The 26,824-nt window shown below is 44.1% G+C and overlaps 1 protein-coding gene across 6 annotated transcripts in view; it reads left to right on the forward strand.

Annotated features, from left to right (window-relative positions):
• The window catches only part of ARHGAP40 (Rho GTPase activating protein 40), a 39,135-nt gene extending 25,164 nt beyond the window's left edge, over positions 1-13,971 (forward strand). For 3 of the 6 annotated variants that reach the window (XM_071759625.1, XM_071759622.1, XM_071759627.1), the window contains exons 3-15: positions 2,713-2,933; positions 3,446-3,521; positions 4,078-4,229; positions 4,870-5,035; positions 5,376-5,467; positions 5,583-5,660; positions 5,927-6,086; positions 6,784-6,866; positions 8,045-8,251; positions 8,507-8,647; positions 9,881-10,041; positions 11,006-11,061; positions 11,301-13,971. In XM_071759625.1, coding sequence (XP_071615726.1) covers positions 2,713-2,933; positions 3,446-3,521; positions 4,078-4,229; positions 4,870-5,035; positions 5,376-5,467; positions 5,583-5,660; positions 5,927-6,086; positions 6,784-6,866; positions 8,045-8,251; positions 8,507-8,647; positions 9,881-10,041; positions 11,006-11,061; positions 11,301-11,407 — 1,700 coding nt within the window. In that variant the 3' untranslated portion in view covers positions 11,408-13,971. Of the gene's footprint in view, positions 1-2,712; positions 2,934-3,445; positions 3,522-4,077; positions 4,230-4,869; positions 5,036-5,375; positions 5,468-5,582; positions 5,661-5,926; positions 6,087-6,783; positions 6,867-8,044; positions 8,252-8,506; positions 8,648-9,880; positions 10,042-10,472; positions 10,550-11,005; positions 11,062-11,300 lie in introns of those variants that run through there. The other 3 variants (XM_071759624.1, XM_071759623.1, XM_071759628.1) reach the window with 3 other exon arrangements.
• Positions 13,972-26,824: the final 12,853 nt, after the last annotated feature.

Genomic DNA, 26,824 nt, shown 5'->3' on the forward strand with positions numbered 1-26,824 from the left:
GCGTGATGGCTGCGAAGCTGCGCCCAGGCCCTGGCTCACAGCTCTGTCTGGGCACGGTGTGTCTGAGCCTGGCAAATAACTGATCCTCTTTGTGGCACAGGGACAAGGTGGAGGCTACGTGTAGATGAGGCAGTGGAAAAAATGCTGACCCAGCTGGAGAAGGCTGGGCTGCTGTCAGAGACCTGCGTGCAGGATGGCGTCGGGACCAGGCAGCTGTGGGGAGGCCAGAGTGTGGCTTGGCAGAACTGGGTCAGCAGAAAGGTGCTGATGGTACTTGTGGCATCCCTAACACTTGAAAGTGGCTTTTTTTTGCTTTTTTTTTTTTTCCCCTCCAGAAATACAAACACCAATGTCCTTTCCTTGCTGTCTGCTGTTTTTCTGTCTCCCTCCAGGGTCTGACCACACAGTAGACTGATAAGGTCATCCCTGTCCCACAGACCTGTAGGATGCTCAGTTGTCCTTTAGCTTTTTTGGGAAGTAAATGCTTTATTATGAATGTTGGTTTTGCATAGCTTGTGTTTCAAGTCAGTTTTTGCAATTGCTGTCCTCTAGTTTTACAAATTTGTTCCCCATTGTGCTTGAAATGCTGCTTGTCTGGACCTCACATGGCAACTCTTAGAAGCTCTCAGGGTTTAAACCTGCACCTTCTGCAGGCCTCTTGGTTCTGACCCATTTCTGTGATTTCCCCTTTCTGCCCATAACCTATTCTCCTGGTTTTCTGTTTGTGTTCCTGGCAAACATAATTGGGCTAAAAATATTGAATAGAGGAACTAAAATCTGGTGCTCTGGCATCAGATGGGGCAGTAGGCTCACACGGATGTCCGATTCAGGGCCTGCTGCTGAGCATTGTGTATTAGATTAGTTTCCTGTTATGACTGGAATTGGATATTTTTTAAAATTTGCAAGCAATACACTTCCTTTAGTTCCTGAAGACAGAATAATCCAGAAGTCTCTTGTATGCTGTGCTGATTTGGAACCATGGATGTCGAATAAATAAATGTACAGAGAAGACTCATGAGCAGGACCAGGAGCCTGTGAGCAGCTCTGACCAAGCAAGCAGTGCCAGGGGATGCCCTTACTTGTTGGCCTCTGTAGAACCAGACTTGTGAAGTAACCAAGGCCTAAAATGATGCAGTAAGGCTACCCAGTTGGCTAGGAGATTCATTAAAGGCAGAACTTGACTTCAGGCCCAGCTTTATTTATTGTGTTGTGATGCTGGAAAAGGTTCTGGCTCAGTATAGCACCTAAAAGCACAATAAGCATGCTCTGAAAGCTGGAAAGAGCTCTAGAGCAGTCACTGTCTGTTTTACGAGTTGCATGAAAACAGATGTTTCCCCAGAGAAAGAAAACTAACCCCACAAGAAGAGCTGCATGACTTAATTATTGATGCAGCAATAATAAAACTTCACCTGAGTAGCTTCAGTAGCTGAGGAGATGCCAGTTGACACAGGGAAGGAAGACAAGGGATGGACTGTGGGCTTCAGTTCAGTTGTGATTTTTCTTTTCAAATATAACCTTCAATAGAGCTATGCTGGAGCTTCCTGCAGTGAACAGAACAGAAATGAAAAAGGCTTTGTGGTGGTCATGGTGTTAAAGTTGAAGCCACCTGCTAAATTGCTTCTTTTATCCATGGTTTTCACATAGCTTCCTCACTTAGGGCACTTTCTCACTTGCACAAAGGGTGCATCACATAAGGAAAAAAACTGTCTTCCGTGTTTGTGCAACTTTTAATGTGTGTGTGTGTGTGTGTGTGTATATATATATATGAATGAAAGGGAACTGAGCCTGTTTGAGTAATGCTGCTATACTGTCTCCAGGTGTCTCATGCTTCATTCTGGAACTGGAATAGTCTGTAATTTCAGTGATGTTTTGAAAAGGCCCAGTCACAAAGCAAATGCACAGAGTAAGAATGACATTTTTGTTTTTGTTGAATGACTGTATCAGGACCAATCCACTTAAAAAGGTTAAGAGTAGGAATGGTTCATGCAAATAGTTCTACAAGTACATGAAATAAAATACATTTCAAACGATCAGGCCAGTGTCTGGGTATTAAAAAAAATTGTTGATATATAGGCATGCATATTGATAAATGAAAAATACAAGGAATAGTTTTGTACTCATGCCAATTATTTGGCTGTACATGCAGTGCTGGGGCTTCTCATAGACCTTTTGTCAGTTCTCAAGGCTGTGGGGGGGGATGGTTTGTGCTGGCAGCAGTGGGCAAAACAGGGGCAGAGCTCCCTTTGCCCAGGAGTGCAGCTGAGGGCAGGTTTAATCCAGTGCCCGTGACTTTCCTCTCGTGTCCTGCGAAAGCCCCCACTGGGTTCAGTTCCTTTTGCAATCCTCTGAATCCATGCGGAGTGCCCAGCTGCTGAGGGATCCTGAATTCCTGCTGATAGCTTTGCTTCTAAAGGTTTCTCTATTTTTCCTCACCGAGGATGAGGAGAAAGGAGAATGTGGGCAGCTGTGCCTCCTGAAGTGCTGTGTCTGCTCCAGGTTCCCCCTGATGCCCAGCTGGGAACAGGGCTAAGATTTTGGGAACAGTTTGGGCTTCCTAATGAAGATACACCTCCCTTCCAGTGACGTCCTGTGGCCACCCCAGGAAGAGGAGGGCTCTCCAGCTTCTGTTTTTTTCCCTCTGAAGTGTTTCAAGCTCTTTGAATTGCTCTTGGCCTTTCTCTTCTCACTCCCCTTTCATCCCTGGCCCCGCAGAGGGAGAAGCTGAAGCTGAGTGGCTCCAGGACGCGGGTCTGTCCGACCTCCTGGGGGACCATGCCTCAGAGAATGACAACATTGGGCTCCTCTCCACCCTGACCAAGACCCAGGCTGCTGCTGTGCAGAGGAGGCTGGACACCTACTCCAGGTCTCGGAGGAGGAAGAACAAGCATCCTGTGCGGGACGTCCGAGACATTTTTGGAGTAGTCAGCTCGGAGGTGTGTTGAGTTAGTGGGGTTTCCTCAGTGCATTGTGGTAGCTCACTTTTTGGCTTTCTGGGTCTGGGACTACTTGAATTTCCAAATAGATGATTTCATCTCTTGAGTAGAAATGAATCATATTGTAGGAATTCTGTATCTACGTTACAGCATTGAGAAGCTGACACAAAACTAAGAGATCCATAATCCATAATCCATAAGGATCCAGAATCCATAATCTAAAGACTGCTGGAACGTTTCTGTACAGTGCCTGCACTGCTACTGTCTACTCTAGTATCATTTGGAGCCCTCTTGTGTTTTCTTTATTCCAGTGACACATGAAATCATCATTAACCCAAAAAAAACCCCAAAAAACGAAGAACTTCTGTTCTGATAAGTTGATCTTGTACAGTTTTAGTGGAGGTCACTGAAACAAAAAACTGTTTATTTCTCCATCTCTTTTTCATGAAAGGAAGAATATGTATTTAAACTTGTATTTTGTGTAAGTGAACATGTTCTGGTTTATTTTTCAGGAAACAGCAGGAGGGAAAGAAGAATCCAGCCCAAATCAGTTGTGGCACAATCTGCGGACTTCAAGCGCACAGAGAAGTAAGAAGGAAGTTGTTAAATGTAGAGTAGGATGGGAAGGGGAGTAGGATCTGAAGCAGAGCTGCAACTGGAAGGAAAATTAAAATTATCTGGGCTCTGAAACATTGACCTTATTTGTGGGGGTTTTAATACATGGTTATCCCCAGCTGTGGATTTAGTAAGTTTTTCCAAGTTCTAGAGTTGTAGGAATTGCAACTCAAACTGATAAATGTAACTCTTCAAGAAAGCACCTAGAAGATGCAATAAAATCCCTCTAGCAAGGATAATATGGTGAAATTCTATAAATGCCATATGCAATTGCAACTTGTCCATAAGTCTGTCACATCTTACAAGTGATCTGATTATATTTGCTGTAATGGCTTTAAGCTATTGTTACCCTACTGACCAGTCTCAGGACAGTGCTCTGACAACAATTTTTTCAAATATTTACCCAGTATTTTATTAAAGTGTGGTGGTCCCAAAATCTGTCCCAAATCTGGCTGCTCTTTAAGCACACTTGTTTTCTAAGCTTCATCCTTTTGGCTTCCTGAACTTGAAGACATTTTCTCCTCTGTAGCAGAAACCCAGGATTACTCCTGCCAAGTTCGAAACCCTGGAAAAGAGGAGATGTTCAACATGGATATTGCCTACTCAGAGCAAGCAGCTGTCCTGCTCAAGGGATCATTCCTGTCTGAATCAAGGAGGTTAAAGGATGGAAACACCCTAACTGTAAGCACTGAAGAAGGGTTTATTCGGATTTGTTGTTAGAATTTATTAGCTCCCTTCTTGTGTTTAGGGCTACAAGACATTTGATTCAGCTGTAGATAAACTTGAAAGTGTCCTCTGTGGATAGGGTCAGGACAGGCCTATGTTAGGTTGGTATTTTGGGCAGGTGATGCAATTATCCTTGCATGTTGGGCAAGGATAACCATTGTGTTGTGGAGGGTCAAAAGAATTAGTAGTTGTGTGTCAAACTAACTATTTTGATTTGGATTTGTGTCATTTGCACTGAAAAGAGGAGAATAAATGGACCTTCTCACCTGTAATACAAACACTTTTATTCCTCACAAATGTACTGGACTACTTCCAAAGTTCAAGTAGATTAGGGTGGATATCAAGCTGTCTTAAGTTTAGATAAATTGAGATCTCTCATACAGCTAAAAAGCAATACTGGCAAGGAAAATATTTATTCAGCTGGTGGGTGAGTAGAAGCTTGAGTAGAGCAGCTTGAGGCAATTGTCTGGTGTTGAAAATAAGAATTAATAGATGCCTGGTTTGTGGTAAGGAATGGTAAAAATGCAGCAAAACTTGATAGCAGCAGGGTTAGTAATGAACCTTGCACCAAACCTAGTGTGTGTTTTTTCCTTAGAAGTTTAAGATCCCCAAGGGCAGATTAGGAGTGACCAGGATTGGAGATCTATCTGCTCAGGACATGAAGAAGATCCCCACATTGGCCCTTATAGAACTGACAGCTCTTTGTGATGTTCTGGGCTTTGAGCTGAAGAGAAACAAGACAGTAAAACTGAAAACAACAGGTTAGTTTTTACTTTTCATGTAATTTTGGGGGGGACTGTGAATTTTTACGTTGATCTTCTCTTAGCTTTGTGTTTGAAATGTTCCAACAGGGCAGTCTTTCATAAGAAACATTGTTAAAAGTGCTTTACCCTTGGTCAGAATTTCTCCTGGAAGTCACCGGATCATAACATTAAGTCCTCCCACCACATTCTACTTTTGCCAAAGGCACTTGTCCTGTTAACTGTTTCTCTCCATTACCTACACTTACAGAACTTTCCCTCTTAGCCTGCAGGGATGAACATTTCCCTGATGTCTGTTTTAGTGGAGATACAGACTTGTAACATATTGCTTCTGTTGCAGAGAAAAGACTCTTTGGAGTTCCACTCAACACCCTGTTGGAAAACGACCAAAAACTGCTTCCCAACACCAAGGTCCCTCTGTTACTCCAGTCAGTAAGTTCTCCTCTGATTTCATTCATACCTCTGATCCTCAGGAAGTCTGTGATAAGGAAGGGCTGATTTCTCATCCTCTGTGCTCAAGAACTTTGGATTTTTTCCCTTTTAATAGCTGCTGTCCTGCTTGGAGAAGAGAGGACTTGAAACAGAGGGCATTTTGAGAGTTTCTGGGTCCCAGACCAGAATCAAGGTAGGAAGTCTTTAGCAGTGTTTGAAAATATTGGAGGGAATGTGTTGCTCAACCATGTAACTCAATAACCTGATTTGTGTCATCTCCCTTCCCAGTACAGCTGGAAACATCCATTGTTGGGAAATCTGGCAGGGTCTGCTGTGAGGGTCTCTGGGCTCTTTGACTTGATGGGTTGCCCTCCTACTGCTCAGCCACAGAATTTACCTTGTGTTTGCTTATTAAAGCATGTAATAAATTCTACCTTTTTTTTTTTTTTTTTTTAATAGAGTTTGGAGCAGAAGCTGGAAAGGGACTTCTATACAGGCCTTTTCCGCTGGGATGAAGTCCACCAGAATGATGTATCTGGGCTACTGAAAAGATTCATCAGAGAGCTGCCAGCCCCACTGCTGACAGCAGAGTACCTCCCTGCATTTGCTGCTGTACAAAGTGAGTCCTTGCTTTGGCTGTTGAGCATCAATTTGCTGGCTTGTGCTTTCCTTGCAAAGCTCTGCTGGTCTGTGGCTCTCCTGCCAGGTGTGTTTGGGAGCCTGTGGATCCGATAGGAATACAGAGCAGGATAGGAACTGTAGGCAGACTCAGTGTGCTGAGGGATGTATGCACTGCCAGGTGTCAGCCTGAGTGCTTGGTCACATACATCTTTGTGTAGAAACACTGTCCTGGAGTCTTCATTTGTGTTGTCACTTAAGGCTGCAAGGTTGCTGCCATGACTTAGGCCAGCTTGAGAAATAGTGACACAGAGGCTGAGCTGTGGCAACACAGGCTTCCAAGTCTTGGTTTATCTGCAGGTAATGCCATGCCTTGAGTGTGTTTAGCTAATTGTTTCAGTGCACGACTTTTTCTCTACAAGAAATGGGGAATAATAGGGTCTTTTGATGACCCTTGAGGGCATCAGACTTGCAGGTAGACTGTGTGCTCTGAAACAAACCACCCACCCTTCTAAAATGTAGGCAGTTCACTGTTTAAGGGCTGTGTGAGATTGAGTTACTTATGTTAAACAAGGTCTCAAATCCTAGATGACAAACACTAAACTCAGTAATTGCTTTATTCCTTGGGAGATTCTCATGCTCAAAAGAACAGTGTCAGGAGACTGAGCTTTTGTCCTGTTGTTGCATTCCCTCTCTAGATATTCCAGACCTGAAACAAAGATTGCAAGCTCTAAACCTCCTGATCCTGATTCTGCCAGAGCCCAACAGAAACACTCTAAAGGTAACTGCCTGTTCTGGATTTGACTGGAAAAACATGAACTCATTCCAGGTTTTAATTCAAGGGACTCTGTCAGCTTTTGTCAGTAACATACATCATGCTCTTTGATTTTTAATTCATTGACTTGAGAATGGAAACCCATGATGGAGGGAGTGGGCAAGCCTAGAGGCTGTGCAGGGATGTAAGCACAGTCTGCCTTTCAGGTACAAACTTTAGAGAAGTAGGAATCCATGTGGTCTTTGAGCCTTCCTGTTTAGAAATGTGCTGTTCCTTGGCAGGGTGTTAAAACACCTCACTAAGATGTGAAGGTCTTGTCTTGTCTAGGGCCATGCTGAGATGGAGGAAAAAAAAAAAAAAAAATTCAATTCATGGTTTGTGGTGCAGTCCTCAGCTATGAAGTATGGTTTTAATTTAACAAACAAACCAAAAAACCTACTAGGGTTCTAACTTCCTACCCTTTTCTGACCAGAAGGCATTTCACATCCTTTCACCTCCTGCTTTTTGAAGGAATAAATGCTGATGGAATCAGCTTTGCAGGCAGTGCACAACCTCTGCCTCTCTCTATTTTGTAAGAACTGTCATTGCAGCTGGTTATTGCTGCTGTGTGGGTTTGTTTTTTTTTCTCTCCCAAGTAGTTCAGCTTCCAGGTAATAAAGACAAGGCTGACCTAGCACCCTGTAAACTTTATTTAGAGTGCAGGAACACATGATCCATTCAGACATGATCTGTCCTGTACCAAGTCTTTGGTGGAGGCGTGAAGCAGAAGAGATCATCCAAAAGGGTTTATTATTCCACATCTTGGAATAGTTTTTGAGGGGATATTGGAGGAAGTGAGGGGTGGTTTCCTCTTTGTATTCTGTTTTACAACTGGACCTTGTAAATTGCCACCTGCCCCTTGGCAGGAGCTCATCCACTTCCCACACAGATGGTCTCTTGATTCCTGAATGCTGGACAAACTCTTCTGCTTGGTGTGGTTATTAGTTGTATCCTAATATTAGAAATTGGTCACTGAACTTCCTGACTGGGGAAACAGGATTTGCTTATGGAAAAGTGAAGAAAATTGAAGAATTTGCTCAGGAAAAAAAAAAAAAAATCTAATTCAATGGTCTCCCCAGCTATTGCCGCAGGATTTTTAAGGACTATTATTAAGGGATATTTTAAGTTTCTTCCCCTCTCTTTAGGCTCTACTTGAATTCCTCAGCAAAGTGGTTGCCAGGGAGAACAACAACAAAATGAACCTCTGGAACGTTTCCACAGTCATGGCCCCAAACCTCTTCATGCACAAGGGGCTGCCCAACAAGATCCCTGAAGGGAAGGAGAAGCAGCTGGCAGAGGGGGCGGCCGACGTCGTGCGGATGATGATCCATTACCAGGATTTGCTCTGGACAGTAAGTGGCAAAGGTGCTTTTTGATGTGGTGTAGCAGTATCTTGGTCTGCCTAGAACTGGTATAAGGGATCATCTTAGAAACTTCAGGAGATAAATGTCTGTAGGCAAATCCTTTGGCTGAGCTCCGAGGCTACCAGCTGTCGATATATATGGATATTTTGTCTATTCAAGGAGCTTCATAAAGTGATGTTAAGGCTCTTAACTGGCATCTTAATCTCTACTAGATTTAATTCCTATCTTCTTCCTTCTTCCCAGGTCTCCTCTTTTCTGGTAGCTCAAGTGAGAAAACTGAATGAGAGCAATAACAAAAAATATCAGTTTTATGACAAGCGAATTAAAAATTTGTTGCGGAAAATTCATGCTGATAAAGACAAAGTGGAAAAGAACCAGGCAGAGGTGAGTTAGGACTTGGAAAAAACTAGACTCTTTCCTAACATTGTCAAACACTTTCTCATTGTGAGTGACTTCATGAGAACCTGGAAAGCTGTGAGGGGTAATGCTCTTTACAGAGCAAGCAAGAAAAAAATCTGCAGAACCATGAGAAGCAGTTTCCAGACCCTTTTGGGTTGGCTGTGGAAACACTGATCCCAAGAGCAAATGTACCAAATAAATCTCAGGCTACAAAACACTTGGTTAAGATGCTGCATAATGGCAGTAAAAAGGAGACCTGAAGCAGAAAATGCTGGTCTCTACCTCACATGAAGAGCAGAATTCACATGGCTCTCCAGGCCCCATGTGCTTGGACAGATATGTCTGCATGAAAAAGGCAAACTTCTTCCCATTAACTTAAATCAGATTTCAGACTATTACAATAGAGTAAAAGTACATTTTTGTATCTTTTACTTTTGCTCTGTAATGTTGCTGATCTGTGTGGGAGGGTCTGAGGATGAGGTTCTTGCCACTTAAAGAGAGAATCAACTTCCCCGAAACCTGAAAAGTCTCTTCTCTTTCTTGTGTTGGTGCAGAGAGATTTTTTTTTTTAAAACAGAAATTATTATCAGCTCTCTTTAAATGTTAATGTTGGGAAACGATCCTTGGAGTCATCCTACCTTTTTTTGGTTGCTTCGTGAAGGAGCTGATGAAAACAACCCTGAGAAAAAGCACTTGAACTCTGGTCTGTGTTGATTCGGTGCTTCCTTTTTTTCCTTTTTTTTTTTTTTTTTTTTTTTTAATTACCTTATGACCGTTCTGAAATTCACTAGTCCACAACTCAACTGCCTAAACTGCTCTTTCGGGAGCTGGAATGAATTCCAGAGGAGTCTATCAGGCTTGGGCTAAACAGTTTGTCAAAATTCCTTCTGCCAAACCCTATTTTCATCAGAGCCTTTGTCGCTTCTCCTGCCGATGCTGTGTTTGAACAGCAGAGAGCAGCAGCGTACCCTGATGGAGCGGTGCTTTGCTCCCCAGCTCAGCACCCAGACGCAGATGGGTTGTTTGTAATCCTCACCTTGATGCTACTACGGCTTCCACCCTGTGGTGTGTGTGGGATAAGAAAAAAACCCTTGAATTCTCTCAGCAGCTGGCTGGATAGGTTTAATACTTCACACTCTCCATCTATTTTGAAACTTGATATTTTAGCTGATAACAAAGTCGTTCTCTAAACATTTTCTTTCTGCCTGTCTTGCTCAGCCTTCCAAGATTGTGAAAGTCCATGCTTCTCTTCTCCTGAAGGATTCACTGGAGGTGCATTTGAACAATGCAACCAGAGTTGCTGATGTCTTGAGGCAGTTTCAAAAGAATCTGTGCCAGAATGGCTGGAATATTGTTAACACTGTCAACCTCCTCAAGTGGTAAATGGCTTTTTTTTTTTTTTTTTTAAATACTGTGTGGTCTAGTTGTTCTTTTGTGTCTTCTGGCAGAGCTGATGTGGTGGCACAGTGAGCTGTTAGGAGTCTGTTATCAGTTTCTCTAGTCTGAGTTTTGGAAATAATGTGTTGGATGGGGCAAGGAAAGGTTAGTTCAGCTGAGTGATTCCACCACTGGGCTCAGGCTGTTGGGAGGCCAGCAATGCCCTCTGGGCTACTGGATGACTAAATGAATTTTAGCAGCCTAGCTGGAGGGGAGAAGTGGAATAACACTGACCCTGCAAAACAAACCCTCTCTACTTCTCCTGGAGAAAAACATCACCTGTGCTAAGTATTTGCCTGGAGTGGTATTTGCAGCATGCATATATTAATGTAGGGATTTTCTAAAATAACCTTTATACTTGCCTCTGTTCCAGTGGTGGATTGCTGAAATAACCCCAAAAATATCCACAAGAATTCCCATCCCTGTCACCTCTCCTGCAGACTGTATTTGGTAGGTAAAGTATTAGTGCAGCTCCTGACAGTGTCTCTGGGCAGCAGATATCTAGGCAAGGAGTGTGGCTGAATATGGATCAGCTGGCACCTCCCTAACTCCTGCAGCTGCTGAAGTCTTCTTGCAGAAGAGCTCCTCTTGAGCAGCCCCTCAGCTCCAGAGAAATGCTGACAGTGAGCTTTGGAATTTATGCCTGCTGTCTGCCTATTGAGAAGTTAGTGCTTGCAGGTAGTGTGCTTCTTGCTGCCACCAGGGAGGAATAGCTGTCTTGGTTTCTTTTTTCCTATTTTGGGTGTTCTTTTCCACAATTGTGATGTTCAGGAGGATCAGCAAGGTCTCTGCACCATGGCCTGTAGTTTCCTTGACCATTGCTGGCATCTGAACCACAAGCAATTATTTTGGAAGAGATGTTAATAGACAGGCTTTGTTAACATAAATTTGTTTTTCTTTCTGCAGTAACAACTCAATGGAGTGCAGTAATTTGCTCCTGTATGAAGTAGGAGGCAATATTGGTAAGTCTGGATGGTCACTGACAAAAAGGACACCAGTTTTTAGGCTTAACTTGTTCTAGGAGGGGGTTACAAAAAGGATGAGATTTGGAAGGGATCTCCAAAACTTAGAAGACAAATGAACAAGTGTGATATTGAAATGAATGTGAACAAATTCCAGTTTGGGGGTTTTGTGGAGGGAACCCTGAGCAACAATAGGATTAAATATATATTCTTTTTTTTCTGAACTCTTGTTTTGATAGGGGAACATTGCCTGGACCCAGACACTTACCTCTTAGATTTGTACCACATCAATCCCCATGCTGAGTGGATAATTAAGCAAAACCCATCTTACCCTCGGATGTTCTAAGGAAAGTATGAGGCAAACAAAGCATTTGGTGGAAATCTTTGGAATACATGGAAAAGCTACAGAGATGTTCCTGATATAGTCCCAGACTGGACAATGCTTGTGTCTTGGAAGGCCAAACAGCTTTGTGTAGTAATTCCATTACATCTGGCTGTGAAAGTGCACAAGCCTAAATGCTAACAGGCAAGTTGATAGCAAGCAGCAATTATCATCATGGAGCAGAATTTGCAGGGGTTATGACAAAGCTTAAACAAAATATCCCTCCCCCCCCCAAAAAAAAAACAAAAAAACCTGCAAAAAAAGCTACAGTGATTCTGTAGCAATAGCATCTCGAAGATGGCAGAAGATTTCTTTTTCTCTGGAATTGCTCTCTTGAACACATCCATATTTTGGAGGAGAGAGACTCAGATGCTGCAGTGGTACTAATGACATCCCTTTGGTAAGATCCACTACTGACTGTTGCACAACACCAGAAGAAGTTGTGAACCTGGGTTTTGCTAATGAGATACTGTTACATTATTTGAAGAACTTAAAAGGATGCTTCCAAAAAGGCCAGATGGGATGTGAAGCCAATGTATTTAATGACTACAGTTTAATACATAAATGCAACACAAGAAAAATATTTTCCTTGCAGAAAAAAGTATAGAATGGACATCAGGCTTTCAAACATACAGCATGATGGGAGAGATGCCTGTCCCATACAGCTCTGCTGGTAATGAAAACCCAAATGTGCAGGTTGGCACTGTTGAGGGTAAAAACTTGCATTTATTTTGCTGGACCACCTAGCCAAGGAAATATTCAGAAGTTAATCTGAGGTTAGTAATCTGACCTGGCCACATGAACTAAACTTCTTTCTGGAAGGCTCTGGATGTGTCTTTTTAAAAAAAAAAAAACAACAACAAAAAAACCAAAACCAGACAAAAAACCTAAGATGTGCAGTGGCTGAAATAAGAGGCTCATGCCTGTATCTACTGGCACAGTGGGTCTTGAATTGAGCCTTTACCATTCTGACTGCATGTTTTGATCCCTCACAGCTCAGTGGGTTTGCTGTGGTCTGGAGGGATGAGGGTAGAGCAGAACACTTGCACCTCACATTGCTGCATGACCAGCGTGTGACCTCAGCTCAAATTTAACAGCACTTGTGGAAGAGGAGTGCAGAAGTACTGCTCTCCTTTGTGATGATGCTGAAATACCTCATGTGAGGAAACCTCCTATGCAGTTACAAGGGATGCACCATTTCTGAAAATCCCAATGTCTTTTTTTACATACTGTTTTTTAAACTTTTGGGTATTTATTCATGTGGCCAACGCAGGGCTGCTCTGCAAGTGTACACTCAAAGTATTTCATTTGCCAAGTCTTAGCTACACTATAGTGACAATCTCCAGTATTATTTCTTTTGTTTAACTCCATTTATTTCCATTGTGCTCTGAACTTTGTCTCCTGTTTTTGTTTTGTTTTGTTTTCCCCAAGCTGATGTGTAGCTATCCCTATTCATTACCTCCAGGTCCTAGTTTCTCCTGTAAGGACACTTCAGTCTGTGGTTTGCCTTGTCTGTGGTTGTGTTCTGTGGCTGTTTGGATCTTTGAGGAGCAGGCTACCCATAGTCCATATTCTTTCTGACTTGTGAATACTGTGTGAGTGGTGCTGATGTCTTGAAATGATGCATAAAAATTAGCCTGACTACTTTTTTTTGATTCAGATGATGCAGATACACTGACTGGTGGGATTATCTTCAGAGGTGTCTTTTTAAAAACTGTAAGAAACTTGCCAAGAACCCACCTCCTGACCCAAATCCAGAACCCTGTCTAGACTTCTTGAGGTGCCTCTCTTTCATAGGGCTTAAACTGTGCCTTAAAGGGTCTGATTCTTATCCTTGAGGATGGGTGCTCTGTGCCTCTTGACAGATCAAGCTGCTTTTAGAGTCGGGCATTAAAGATGAAAGGTACCTATTCACTCATCACTTCTGGAAGCCTTTGTTGCAGTGATGGAGTTTAGCAAAGAGCAAATGCCAGATACACTTTACCATAAGAGACAATTAACTCACAAAGGTGTTGGTGGGAGAGACAGAAGAACCTCTTCCTGCTCAGAGATGTTTTGTAACCTGAACTGCACACTTGCAAATTGCAGTGTTCTGCATTTTAATCCGTGCCTCATGAACTGGATGTTTTATTAAACATACTGGGTTCCATACATGAGAGGGAAATGCTACATCACTGCTTCTGTAAGGAACAAATTAGTGGGTTTGTTTGAACACCAAATAATGTGAATCAGTGCTGTGAAAAACAAGGTTGATGGGACATTCTCATGGAACAAATACCAGTTCTCGGATATGAAAGGAACTGTTAAACCCCCAACCATCTCTTTCCAGATGATGGATATGCTTTTTTATTTTTCTTCCTTATCTTTGTATCAAAAAATAAGTATGACTTTTTCTGTCACTGTTGTGCAACCTACTTCTGAATGCTGGCTTTTAATACTTTTTTTTTTTTTTTTTTACAAAATTTTAATTCTGTATTTAAAATTCATTTATTCCATGAAACAATAAAAAAACACAGCAAGATCTCTTGGCTCCAGGTCCATCAGTGGCTGAGAATAACTTAGGATGTTAACTGGCACTGGGTCTCTGAATCCCAGCAGGATTTGCCTCATGTCTGAAGAGGGATGTACCTGGGATCTCAGTGAGCTTGGCAGGAGTTCCATGTCACAGCTTCAGAAGAGCCTCTTTGGCTGATCCTGTGGGGGACCTTTGAAAGTACTATCCAGGAGGAGGAAGAGGAGCTCAGTGTTTGGTTTACAACACAGAAAGGTTTGGAGCTGGGAGTTTGACAGGGGCTGTGAGCACCAAGGGTTAGAGATGCCTGGAGGAAGAAGAGCTGTGGTTAAAGATTTAAATCTTAAGGAAGGATGGCCATGTCCTGGGAGAAATTCCCACCCCATCAGTCCCTTCTCACCTGGGCTGTGCTCAGTGATGGACATGCTGGCAGGACTGGTCAAGTTGGTCAAGAATTATAAGAATCCAGTCTGAATCTCTGGTTAAATGATAACTGATGTTTTAGTGTTTGATAGTGATGAAATGTGGCATAAATCCACTGCCATTTGTTTAAAAACAGAAACAGCAGCAGCCTGTCCAGTGTTACTGACAGAAAAGCAAGGCTTGCTACCCTACCCAGAAACAAAGGGAAAGGGAGGAGGATCCCAGGAAGCTTTGGAAAGCTTTCAGAGCAATTACAGGAGGAAAACACCAGCTTACCAAACTCATTTCACCCATTCATCTTCTGTAGTATCAAAGTGCTAAGCTTTCCCATCCCCAGGGGCATTTTTTGATTGATCATTACACACTCTCCCCTGCTCACAACAAAGGCCCAGGATTTATTCTCTACACCACTTGGTTGGGTGTGCTGGAGTAACAGGACATAGGATAAAAGAATCTGGGAAATGCTTTTTAATATATTTGTGGATGAAGTGGTAGTGAAATGCTTACATATTTAAAAAATAATTTGTTTCAGGGGAAAAAATAACCTTTGTAGGAATACATGCTTTTCACAGGAGCAAATGAAGTTTCAATCCTTGGAGAGAAATGCTGTAGGAAACCTCACAAATACACTTCCTGGAGCAAAGTAAGTAAATGAAGGCAAATACTGGTGTAAACAAAATACAATTGCACTTGATTAAATCAATTTCTTTTTCCTACTGTGCTCCCCAGTGCTGAAAGCAAGACAAATGCCATCTGTGGCTTTGCACACTCAGAGAATGAGACTGCAAAGTTGTGTCCAAATCCTCTCTCATCTTCATTGGTTGCAGGGCTTGCATGGGGGGGAAATACCTCGGGGGGGAAAATACAAAGCTGTAGCTCAATATTTGCAGTTACTAGAAAAGAACATGTGCAGCTGCACTGATTAAGCAGCCAGGAGATGGCCATGGCAGCCATCTCTCTTCCCTACAAACTCAGCCTTATGTGGTTTTGTGTCTGTGGTGCCAAATGTTTGGTTTCTTGGAGCAGCATTGGCTTTGCCCCTTCCTATTCCTATTTGGTTGGAGAGCAGCCAGGCAGAAAGGGACCTGGGAGTCTGGACTGACAGGAAGCTGAACGTGAGCCAGCAGTGTGCCCAGGTGGCCAAGAAGGCCAATGGCATCCTGGCCTGTATCAGAAACAGCGTGGCCAGCAGGTCCAGGGAAGGGATTCTGCCCCTGTGCTCAGCCCTGGGGAGGCCACAGCTTGAGTCCTGTGTCCAGTTCTGGGCCCCTCAGCTCAGGAAGGATATCGAGGCAAAGGAGGCAACCAGGCCTGGTGAAGGGACTTGAGCACAGGCCCTATGAGGAGAGGCTGAGGGAGCTGGGGGTGTTCAGCCTGAAGAAGAGGAGGCTCAGGGGAGACCTCATCGCTCTCTACAACTCCCTGAAAGGAGGTTGGAGCCAGGTGGGAGTTGGTCTCTTTTCCCAGACGACTTTCAACAGGACAAGAGGACACAGTCTTAAGTTGTGCCAGGGGAGGTTTAGGTTAGATATCAGAAAGAATTTCTTTACGGAGAGGGTGATCAGGCATTGGAATGGACTGCCTGGTGAGGTGGTGGATTCTCCATCCCTGGAGACATTTAAAAAGAGCCTGGATGTGGCACTCAGTGCCATGGTCTAGCAACTGCACCGGTGGATCAAGGGTTGGACTTGATGATCTCTGAGGTCCCTTCCAACCCGGCTAATTCTATGATTCTATGATTCTATTCCTCCTGCCAAGGGGCTTCTCCCCAGCCCCTAGTAAAATCAACTGAGCTCAAAGGGTTGAAGCATTTTTCCTCAATCTATGTACTGCTGTCTAGCTCTTTCCAAGGGCTGGCCTAAGGAATGAGGGTTTTGGGAGGGAGCCCTAATTTGTCCTTAACCCTTGGAGGGAACCTGAAGCAGTGATGTTCCCACCTGTCTGACCCACTGGCTGTCCCTAGGGCTTGGTGAAGTTGAAGTAGTAAACAAATAGTGGACAAAGGAGGAAAAGAAGAAGAAAACTAACAGAAATGGAGGGTGTAGATGTACTGTGGGGGTTGTTGAGGTTTTTTTTGTTTGTTTTGTATGGTTTGGAGGAGATACAGATGCCCTTTCTGTACCAAGAGGGTGACATGAGACTTCAGCACTGAACGTGCATCATATTTGTCCAGGGATGTTTTGTGCCTTGTGTTGAAACTGAATCTTTTTGAGCCTTACCCAGAGTTTGAGGAGTCCAAAGGAGCATAGTTGTGTGTAACCCCTCCATGCTACCTCCTTCCTCAGCTCTTTGTGTGTGCCTCCTTGGTGCAGGTGGAAAAAGTTGTTCTTGTCTGTGCTGATGAGTGTAGTGAGTCTTCTCTGGACACACAAGGCAGTCAGAAAGTGGAATAATTGCCTTTCACTTTCAACAAACCAGCAGAGCTGGCTCAGGGTTTCAAGAGAGACAATTAAAGGTATTGCATTGTTTTCTTTAAAAGAAGAAATAAACCTGGGGGTTCCCTAATAGCCCTCCTGACTGCACTGCTCTCTCTGAGCACCTTGTTGTGGGTTGCATTTATTATGAGCCACTTATTATCCCTAATTATTTAGCAGGGGGGAGGTCTCTCAGTAACAGGCGAATTTGTGACTTGATGAACACTCAGCTGTCTGTATGTAAGACAAAATTACTGTAATTAACAAATCGATCAATCCTACTTTCACTTTGCCTGGCTGGGACTGAACAAATGGGCTAAATGAGACCTATTTAGTACAAAGGTAGAGAAAAGGATTTTTTTTTTTAAATATGCTGCTTTTAATGGTAATTTCACATAATTGTCTCTTGTTAGATAATTTTTTCCCCAACAAAAAGCACTCACACTGCTCTTCCTTCAGCTCAGCCTGGTGAGGCAGAATCACAGTGGGTGAGCAGCCAGGTGTGGGTGGTTTGGTTATAACTTAAATTTCAAGCAGGGGCTCTCTTCTGACCCTTTCCTGGTTGTCTGCAGAATTTCTGGCTTTCAGAACAAGCTTAACCCCTCAGGTTGTTTTACTGTTGGCAGATGTCCTGTTTCATCTCCTCCTTCATGCCATGTTCCTGTCTGAGGGTGTGTGTGTGCTTCTGGGCATGGCCAGTCTCTCTGCTCTCTGCTGTGGGAAGAACTCATCCCCAGCTCTTCTTCCAGGTAATTCCAGGTACCTTCTAGCAGTTTCTCCCCTAGGAAAAGAGTTTAAATAACTGTTCTGCAGCTGCAGTTTGCCCTGGATTTCTAGAGAGGCACCATCCTTATGCTGGCATCTCTCTAGCTGCATCTGGCATGGCCTTAGCATGTTGAAATGGTACAGAGTGAGGAACAATCACTGAGCTTTGAAGTGAAGCAGCAGAGGGTGAGGAACAGTCACTGGGCTGTGAATTGATGCCCTTCCAATTGCCTTGGGCAGGGACATCTCTCACTTGAGGAGGCTGCTCAGGAAAATCATGGTCATATATTTTTTTTTTAAATTATCTATTGATACAAATAAGTGCTTCAAGGGGTAGGAACTGCTTGGAACTGTTGGATCTCCAGTTGGAGTTTGTCCTGTCCCTTTTTGCCTGTGCCAGCAGGGAGTTTTATTCCCGCTGTACCCACGGGTGTGATAAGGGTGTTACATTTGGTGGATAAATGTGTAGAGGAGAATGTCTGGCTTGGTTGGTAATGCTGACCCTTCAGTATTTCAGGGGGCCTGGTCCTCATTGCCTTGTTTTGTGGCCTGTGTGGCTGCCCTCCCTTTTGGAGGCAGCTGTGGCTCTGGGGGGTTTTGCTGCTCTGCTCCAATCCTGTCCATCACTTTCACACCGAGCGTTTTCTCCGTCCAGCTCCAGACACCCCTGGCTGGAGGGGATGGGGTGTTGCTGCTGTGACTGTCACATGCATGCAAGGAAAACCCGTGTTGAACCATCAGAGGCAGAGCCAAGAGCATCTGAAAGCTTCATTAGCTGGGCTTTGTTCTGACAGTGCAGTCAGGCGGGGAAATAATGCCCTGAGTGTTATCAGCCATGTGCAGGAGGTGGTTGCGTAGCAACCCGGGCTGGGGTACCGAGCTGCTTTCTGAGTGGAAAAAGAAATACTAATTTTCTTCAATTTGGAAGTATTGCAAACAGGAATTCATTACTGATGAAGGAGTCACTGTGGTTTTACATCTTGCAAAGAGATGGCAGGCAGTGCTGGCTTTGTTTTAGCATCGTGTCAGTGTAAACTCAGAGTTTAAGTGAACCTGGGACAATCTGGGTGTTGTTTGTGTGTTCAGCTGCTGGAGTTCATCTCTTTGTCTTGCTGGGGCTCAAAGTTGGATGATGACTGGAAATTATGTTGCTCCTTTCAGACCCGATGCAAAGGTATCCCCAGGGAACCCTCCTTGGTATGGGGTTGGTTGTTAGAGGTGAGAAGGGTGACCATGTCCCCTCTTGCTTCTCAGCCCTGTTCAGAGAGTAAAGTGCAGGAGAGGGGTGGCTCTGCCCCTGCATTTTCATGGCAAACTGGAGAAGTGGTGAGGTTTCAGAGCCCCTTCAAGTCTGCAATATCTGAGGGGCTGTAAGGGAGCATTGGATGTGTGGATAGGAAATAGCATCACCAGCCCCTTCTTGTCTGGAATCCTAGGTGGGGAGATTGCCCAGGGTTGGTTTGAATGTAGTGTGCTTATGCTGCACAAGTAAGTAGCATAACCCCACGAAACTTCAAAACAACCCTGGACAATCCCAATGGATTGCCAAATGTGCAGGTGGGCCAGGGTACCCCCCCATCTCCCCATCCTTCTGCAGCTCTAGCTGTTTGATAGGGGAGGATATTGTGTAATCATAGTGGTGGGTTAAAGGCAGCCTCATCCTGAAAGAGGAACTTGGATGCATGAGATATTGTGTGGGCAACCCTAATAATTTTGTCTAGATTTGGTGGCTGAGTACAGGGATCCACACTCTCCTCAAGCCATTGATGTGGACAAGGTATTTGGCTTTCCAAAAGCTCTGCCTGGGTACAGCTACCCTTGGACACTTCTCTGGGTGCCCAAGGCAGTGCTGGCACAGAAAGGCCACACCTGAATACTACCAAGGGAAGGCATTAAATAGGGAATTGACACCTACAGCATATTTCTTGTGCTTCTGTGGCTCTGTACAGTAATGTGGGAATAACTGTCTTATTTTTTTATTCAGCTGTTAACATCACTATTGCCAGGGTGTGCAGGGAACAGCAGGAGGGTGCTGGCATTGGCAGTGAGCTTTGGGATCCATGATGGAGCAGAATTGCAACCAACATCCTCACCTAGTGAGAAAGTGGAGTTTTATTCTTTCACTGATTAGCATTAAGTGACAGCAAGTCGAAAGAATATTATTTGTATATCCTGAAATTCCTTTCTTTGCTCTGTCCTCTACCTTCAGCCTTTCAATATTGAGCAATAATACATCTTCCCTTCCCATTAGCAATTCACTTTGCAGACTGATTCAGATTAACTGGGACTCTCACTGTATTAAACACTTTAAGAAAAAAAAAAAAATACAGGAGGTTTGGCTGTTTATGAAAAGCAATTTCCTCAATGCCAGGCAGTTTAATAACACCCCAGCCATGGCATTCAGACTCATTTATTTTAAGCTACATTTCCAAACTGTGACGGGTCAATAATAAATAAGGCAGTGTGGCAGATTTTGCATGGAAGAGAGTGCATTTCAAAGGAAAGAACACAGGCAAGTTCAGATGTAAGTGTGGAGAATAACGTGCCTGTTAGCTCTGCTGAATTAAAGGCTCATTTGAGAAGCCCAGTTTTCTTATAATCAATATTTCCCTGCTAACCTATTGGCAGCAAGTGAAATTCTGGAAATGTATATGGCACAACAGAGAAAATTCTGCTTCTCTGTCATCCAAGCAGTTTTGTTTCTTGTAACAGTAAAATTGTTCTTCTAGGGATCAGTCAGGCTTTTTCCTTTAATCAAGTTCATAGTGGAGAGAGGCATGTAGCCCCAGGCACTATTTTGCACCTGAGACCTCAAACCTATTCAAGCAATAAATACACACAGCACAATGTGTTTCAGAGGACTTGTTAAAAATATTGGAAATCAGTATCTTGTAGGAAACAAAGTGAGTTAATCCTATTTGTTGGAAACACCTTTTACAAACCATGTGGGACTCTGAGCAGGTCAACTGGAATGTGTAACAACATTCACCTATCTCCTGCTTCCCTCTGTGGATGTTCAAGCAGAGATGGTGGTGGGTTTAGGTTTTATTTTCTCCTTATAAAGCATGAAGAGTGCTGAAGAACCAAGCTGAATTGTTTTGTTTCCTGTCCCGCTTTGCTTACAGAAACTTCGGGCTCTCCAGCTCAGGAAGGGCTTTTCTGCCCCTCAGGGCAGCAGGTTGAGGATGTAAAAAACTTCAAAAAGCTGGCATGGCCAGCTTGTCATTAATATGCAGGGACTGAGGAATTTGCTTCTGCTGGTGAAGTTTCCTTTCACACTACACCCTGGCAGAAGGAAAACCCCTTCTCTCTGTGGAGGCTGTGGTTTGTTCCTTCCTAATCAAAATATTGAGCTTGATGAAAGTGTTAGATAACTTCCTAAAATTTCTGGCATCTGTTGGGTGACTTCTGTAACTAACTGAGCAGGTAAGTTGTCTGGTACAAACCCAGCTGGGAGGTTTTGCTGAGGCTGGTGAGCTGCCTCTGCTTTTATTTTGGTTGAACAATAATTTTATAAATCAGGTGCCCAGCATGAACCTTTATTTAAGAATCCTAACTTTTTCATAGTGTTCCTGAGTGCTCACTTATTAGAAGCTCCCACTGAGAATCCCCAGGAATTCATGAGGTGTTTTCTGTATCTCAGCACTTTAAATGAAGCTCACAAGTGCAGGCTGTGGTCCCGGGTAGATGTTCTGTTGTTGAACAGAACCAACCCACACCAACCTTTCCCATCTCCAGCCTGGCAAAAGGAGCTGCACCAAAATCTTGAGGTCTTTTGCCTGTTGATGAGTTTCTTAATCAAAACAACAGCTTCAGGGGTGGTTGGGTGATGCTGGAGCTGTGGCTGATGCTGTCTCCAGTGGTTGTGTGGATAATGAGATGAGCAAATAAATACCATGTCCACCAGTGCTAATGAGGAAATCTAGTTAGGTCCATCACTGCCTGTTCATGACTTTATGTTATCACAGGTAATGTTATGTGGTTTTTTTTTTGTTATAGTGGGCAGTGGTCTGTGACCCTTGGTGTGCAGTACCCTACAAGCAGGGCACCTCCCAACCCTGCCTCCCATGCTGCAGCATTTTGGTAAGGCTGCCTCTGAGATCAAGACCTGGATCTTGGAAGGAATAAGCCTCTAACTCCTGACCTTCAAAGAAAGGTCAGGCATAAAAATATTTCCAGCCCTGCCTTCTTCCTCCCCTCTGTCCTACAGCCCATGATCTCTATCACCCAGTGAATCAGGACTCTTGACAAGGATCTTGACCACCCGAGGTCTGCAGGTGGCAGGTTGGGGACACAAACACAGCCCAGCTTCAAGTCAGGTCCCCTCCACCACCCCTCCAGTGCCCGAGGTTCCTCCTGTTCTACCCACACCATGGCTATGGGCATATCCCCATCTAAATATCCCCAGCAGGGTGCAGGAGCAGTACCCAGGGACAAGCATTGCTTCTCCTGAGGCGAGGGATTTAATTTTCCAAGGGATAAGCTGCATCCTATCCCCCCCTTACACTGTCAAGGATTAAATGGAAGGGATGTCTTGCATCTCATCCTCCTGCAGTCCTGTCTGCCAGGATGTCTCTGCTCTCAAAGCCATTTCTGGGTCATTGCTGATGAGTTTGGCCTCAGGGCCAGTGGCTGTGTCCCCAGCAGAGTCCCAGGGTTGCAGTGCAGGGTGCTGGGGAGGGATGCCTGCTCCTCCATCAGCTGACTGCCCATGGGCATTGCCAACTGCTTCTTGGCTTCTTTTTTTAATCCTTTGAGTTAAAGGCATTCTGCCCATGTGTGGGGATCCATTTTACTTAGATGGGCTATTTAAAGAGTTGTAGAGAACAAGAATTGTGATCTAAATTGTTTGTAATATTTTCAGGCACAGCCTCTGCTTGTGGCAGATGATTTTTGTTTTCTGTTCATGCTTCGACTCACTTTGCTTTGCTCCCTAACCAGATTTGGAGGAATACAGCTTCTCTGCCTGCCTTTCCTTCCCAAATATCCTTTCTATTACATACTGAAAGCAGAGGAAAGCTTTTTATCTGAAAAATTGTGTCTGATGTAAGGCTTCCCTGCCTTAATCTCTGGCTGGGTAGCTGGAAGCATACGTAAAAATGCTACAGAAAAGAACTGGTCTGCCAGTTTTTGCAGTGTTCAGCCCTGGTGTGCCAGCTGCTTCCAACCTTCACCTTGCTGGAGAACCCATTGCCATGATAATAATCATTTGACAGCTTTTACTTTTCCATTGCAGACATGACAAATCAGTTTGAGCTGTTTCTCTGCACCAGGCTGCTCCCCTCTGCTCCTGGTGATCTGTGGGTCCCTGAGCTGTGGCTTTGTCCCCTGGCATGGGACACCACTGTGCCAGCCCGGGCTGTGCCTCTGTGTGACAACAAATGTCTCCAGGAAGTGGGGGTGTGGTAAATGCACTGCTGGGATTTTAGTATGAGTTAGAAATTCAAAGCCAAACCAGCCCAGATGACACCCTGATAAGCTTGGTATGGGTGACAGTGAAGAGATGGCACTGAGGTCGTGTAGCAGCCAGGGGCAGAGCAGGGCAGTGATGCTCTGTGTGCAGTCCATCTGCTCTGGGACTTTTCTCAGCAGTGGGAGAGGGACCCGTGGCCTTCAAGCCAAAACCAGCCCTGGGAGAGCCACTGCTGCTCCCCTGGGGTGCAGGAGGAACGGGTTCCCCCTCCCTGCAGGGGATGCTGCTCCCTGGAGAAACCCCCAAAGATGTTTCTGTGAGGCGTTTGTGGGAGGTGAAGGTGCAGGGGTGCTGGGGACCAATTTGAGCAGTGTGTCACCTGCTGTGTGCCTGGGGGAAAGGGGAAAGCATCACAGACAAAGCTGCAAGAAGAGGAGTTGGGGGAACACCTGGTTCTGTGCCTGAATGTTTCATCCCAACTTCCAGAGGTGGCTGTTTGACTCTTCAGGAATACCACTTTGCACTGATCTCGTTATCCAGAGCAGGTATCCACACATTCTCTTGTTTCTATAGATGACCAAATGTGTCAATTTAAAAAAAATAACATTTCTAAGACATTTTTTATAAGCTGCCAACAGAGAGCTTAAAATGAAGATGAAATATAATCAATGCCTTGCTCAATCCTTGAATTTTTGGGAAGGGCAGTGAGTTCTCCAGGGAACAAAATGGTGGAAGACCTTTTTCTCGAGACCATAGGTGATTAAATAAGAAAGTTGGTGGAAAGAAAAAGCAATTTCCACTGCTGCTTAATGAAGCTACTAAAAATCCTGTGAGAACAGAAGGTTTTGACAAAGAATTCAACAGTTATTGTACAAATAGTAATAATGCTTAGATACAGGTAAAGATGGAAACTAGAGCAAAGCTGAGTCTAGGCACAAATCCTATAATTTATCATCTGTGTTCTTTCAGAAACAAGAAATGACTGACGTACATGTTTAATTCAAACTAAATAGCCTATAAAACAAGTTCCCCAAGGCTAATAATAATAATATCAGGAGAAATGAATATAAGGATGATTGAATACAGGATACACTGAAGAGTGAATATAGAACACAGATACGTATCGTGCTGGCAGGAGCAGGCTGGTGTTTATGGTATGCTCAAAACTCTAATCCATCATCTGACCAGAGAATGTAATGCAGTTAAAATCAAAAAATATCCCTCTGTCTGAAGCAATAGATGCATATTATAAAGCAGCAAATGCAAATAATCAATCAAAAGCAGCAAGCGAGCCATAGTGGAGTATCATCAGGCAATAATTCAGATCACAGCTGTGATTATGAGCAATAACCTTAAGTCTGCTATTTAATTAATATTAAGCCTCTGACACCCTCTAGGAATGGGCACACAATCCTTCTCAGTCCAGTGTGGTAACAGTAAGAGAAAATGTTACATTCCTTCTGTATTTCAGGAAGGGAATAAACCATCCATGGGTGGCTCTCAGGTCTGTGTGTGTGCACAATGTGGGGGTTGATGTCCTGGGGTTGAACACCCCTTGGCAGACCCCCCAGTTCCTGCTGGGGCAATAGAACAGCCTCAGACCCCCAGCCACTTTTGGGGTCTCTCTTTTGGCACCGCTCCCCGGGTGCTGAGCAGCCTGGATTTTTCTGTTCCCTGTGGAAGAAGAAGGATCATCTCTGTGCCCCTCCTGAGCAAGGCTGGATGTGGCTGCTCCTTCTCCAGGACTGCTGACCAAAGGTTGGTAACCTTAGCTTGGGAGGAGGGCTTCCAACTCAAGCCCCCAGCTTCAGAAAAGATGGTTTGATATCTTCAGTAGCCAAATATACAGGTAGACAAGTGGCTCAGGCCTGCACCCATGGCCTTGGTGTCCATTCCCATGGAAATCTATGGAATGGAGCATTTGTAGGTGAGTCCATTGGCTGGGGATAGAGCTTTGCAGTAAAACTGTAGATTTGGGTCACTGATGGAGTGCCTGCAATTCCCAAGCCTGGGCCCTTCCCCCGTTTTGTGTGTGTGCGTGTGGTAAATGACCTTTGGAATGAAAATATTAACAGAAAAGGAAAACATGATTGTAATTTATGAAATGTTAGCCCAGATGCCTCCAGGGGGGAAAAGACCTTTCAGGCTTGCAAGCTGATACATCGCTGGGTGCCTGCACTGACAGAGGTGCATTTAAAGAGTCAATTAAGGGGAAACTGTGTATTTACACAGCCTGGATTAATTTCACATTTTGGCAACTTTCTTTTTAAACAGTTGAGACTCCTGATCTTGCTCAAAGAGGCTGCTTGTTCAGAAAGAACCTGAGGAGGTAATGGAGGGCAGAGAACTCTGGTAACCAAATATTTGTGTGTCCTCTCCTCTGGGAGTGGGACAGAGGCAGTGTCAGCCTGAACAGCCAGGGCCTTCTTGGATGGCAATGATCTTGGAAAATGGCTGTAAATAACTGTCAAATTTCCAGGGATGTTATCTGAAGGAGAACAAAGAAAGTGGGTGCTCTCCTGGAAGCTGCTTTGTGCTGAGTTTTCAGGGTAAAAGCCCTGAGATTCTGTCATCATTACTGGCCAGGAGCTTCCACACAGAGCTATAAAAATCTTAAAAGACTCCCTTTGAACTTTGAGGCAGATCAATGCAAAATGGAATGGAGGGAAATTGTTTATTGCTGAGGAAAATACAGGACTGTGAATAATAAGGAAGAAAATGCAGCTGAAGGCTCAAATTGAATCTCTATTATGCCCATGATTAAAGATAATGTGCGAGGAAAAGGGGATTACAGAAGGGTTTCTGTGCTAGGTTGGATGGCTAAAACCACAGTAATTGTGGCTGCTGAGCCCTCATTGGCCTGGGCTTGATATCTAAATTATAGAGCTATTACACAGAAATGAGCTTGGTGCTGGGTCTGAAAGGCAGAGCTGCCCAGCTGCCTGGGGGAGACACGTCCTGCTTGGGGCTTGGAAATACTCTGCCTCTTTATTTTCCTTGACAGCTGAGGGTTTGCTGTATTCTGGATGACCAAAAGGAGCTGGTAGGGCTCCTTCTTTACCCTTTTGTGGGTGGTGAGCAGGAGGTGAGCTTATTTGATGCTGGAGAGCAGTTACATCCTTCCCATTGACTGTGTCTCCCTGCTCTGTGGCACCCAGATGGTCCCTCTGCTCCCCAGAACCCTGGGGGGTGTTACCTGAATCCTTGCTTTCCTTGTAAAGCTCAGAAATACCAAATGAAAGGAAGGGCAGAAAACCAAACCTGCCCTAGCTCACACCTCTGAGCTGTTCCCCTGGCAGCACTGGTGAGCAGAGCATGTGGCAAGTGAGAGGGGTGAGGCTGAGTTGCAAGGGAGGGACTGTGTTTTATTTTAGTATAAATGTCATTATTACCCTGTATATATCACTGGCAGCTCTGATAGAGACTAGGATAATAACATTCCTTTGGTGTTTTTCAGTCTGTGCATATTATAAGATCCTCTGCAGGAGGATGAGTGTATATAAAGGGAAACCAGATGGGGTTAAACCTTCTGGCCCATAATAAAATACAAGAGTGTGTGCAACACCCTGGGAAAGAAACTCAAGAAGTGATAGAGGCCTTTTCACAGTCATCTGGAAGCCACCAGTGTGTGGTCTGCACCCCTGTAAAGTGGTGTGGGTGTATAAACAAACTGCTTATTTTTACTTTAAATTTTCATGCTAAAGCTTATTTTCAAAAAGGTAAAACAATCCAATGGAAGTCCTTACTCTCATGTAAATCTCCAGATAGTTCATGAGTCATTGCTTTGATTTAAAACTGATATTTTCTTGGGTTTTGATTTAATCAAGCCTTTGTCCTTTTATTGATATGGGGAG

Source organism: Heliangelus exortis, chromosome 16 (assembly GCF_036169615.1).
Source record: "Heliangelus exortis chromosome 16, bHelExo1.hap1, whole genome shotgun sequence".
NCBI lineage: Eukaryota > Metazoa > Chordata > Aves > Apodiformes > Trochilidae > Heliangelus > Heliangelus exortis.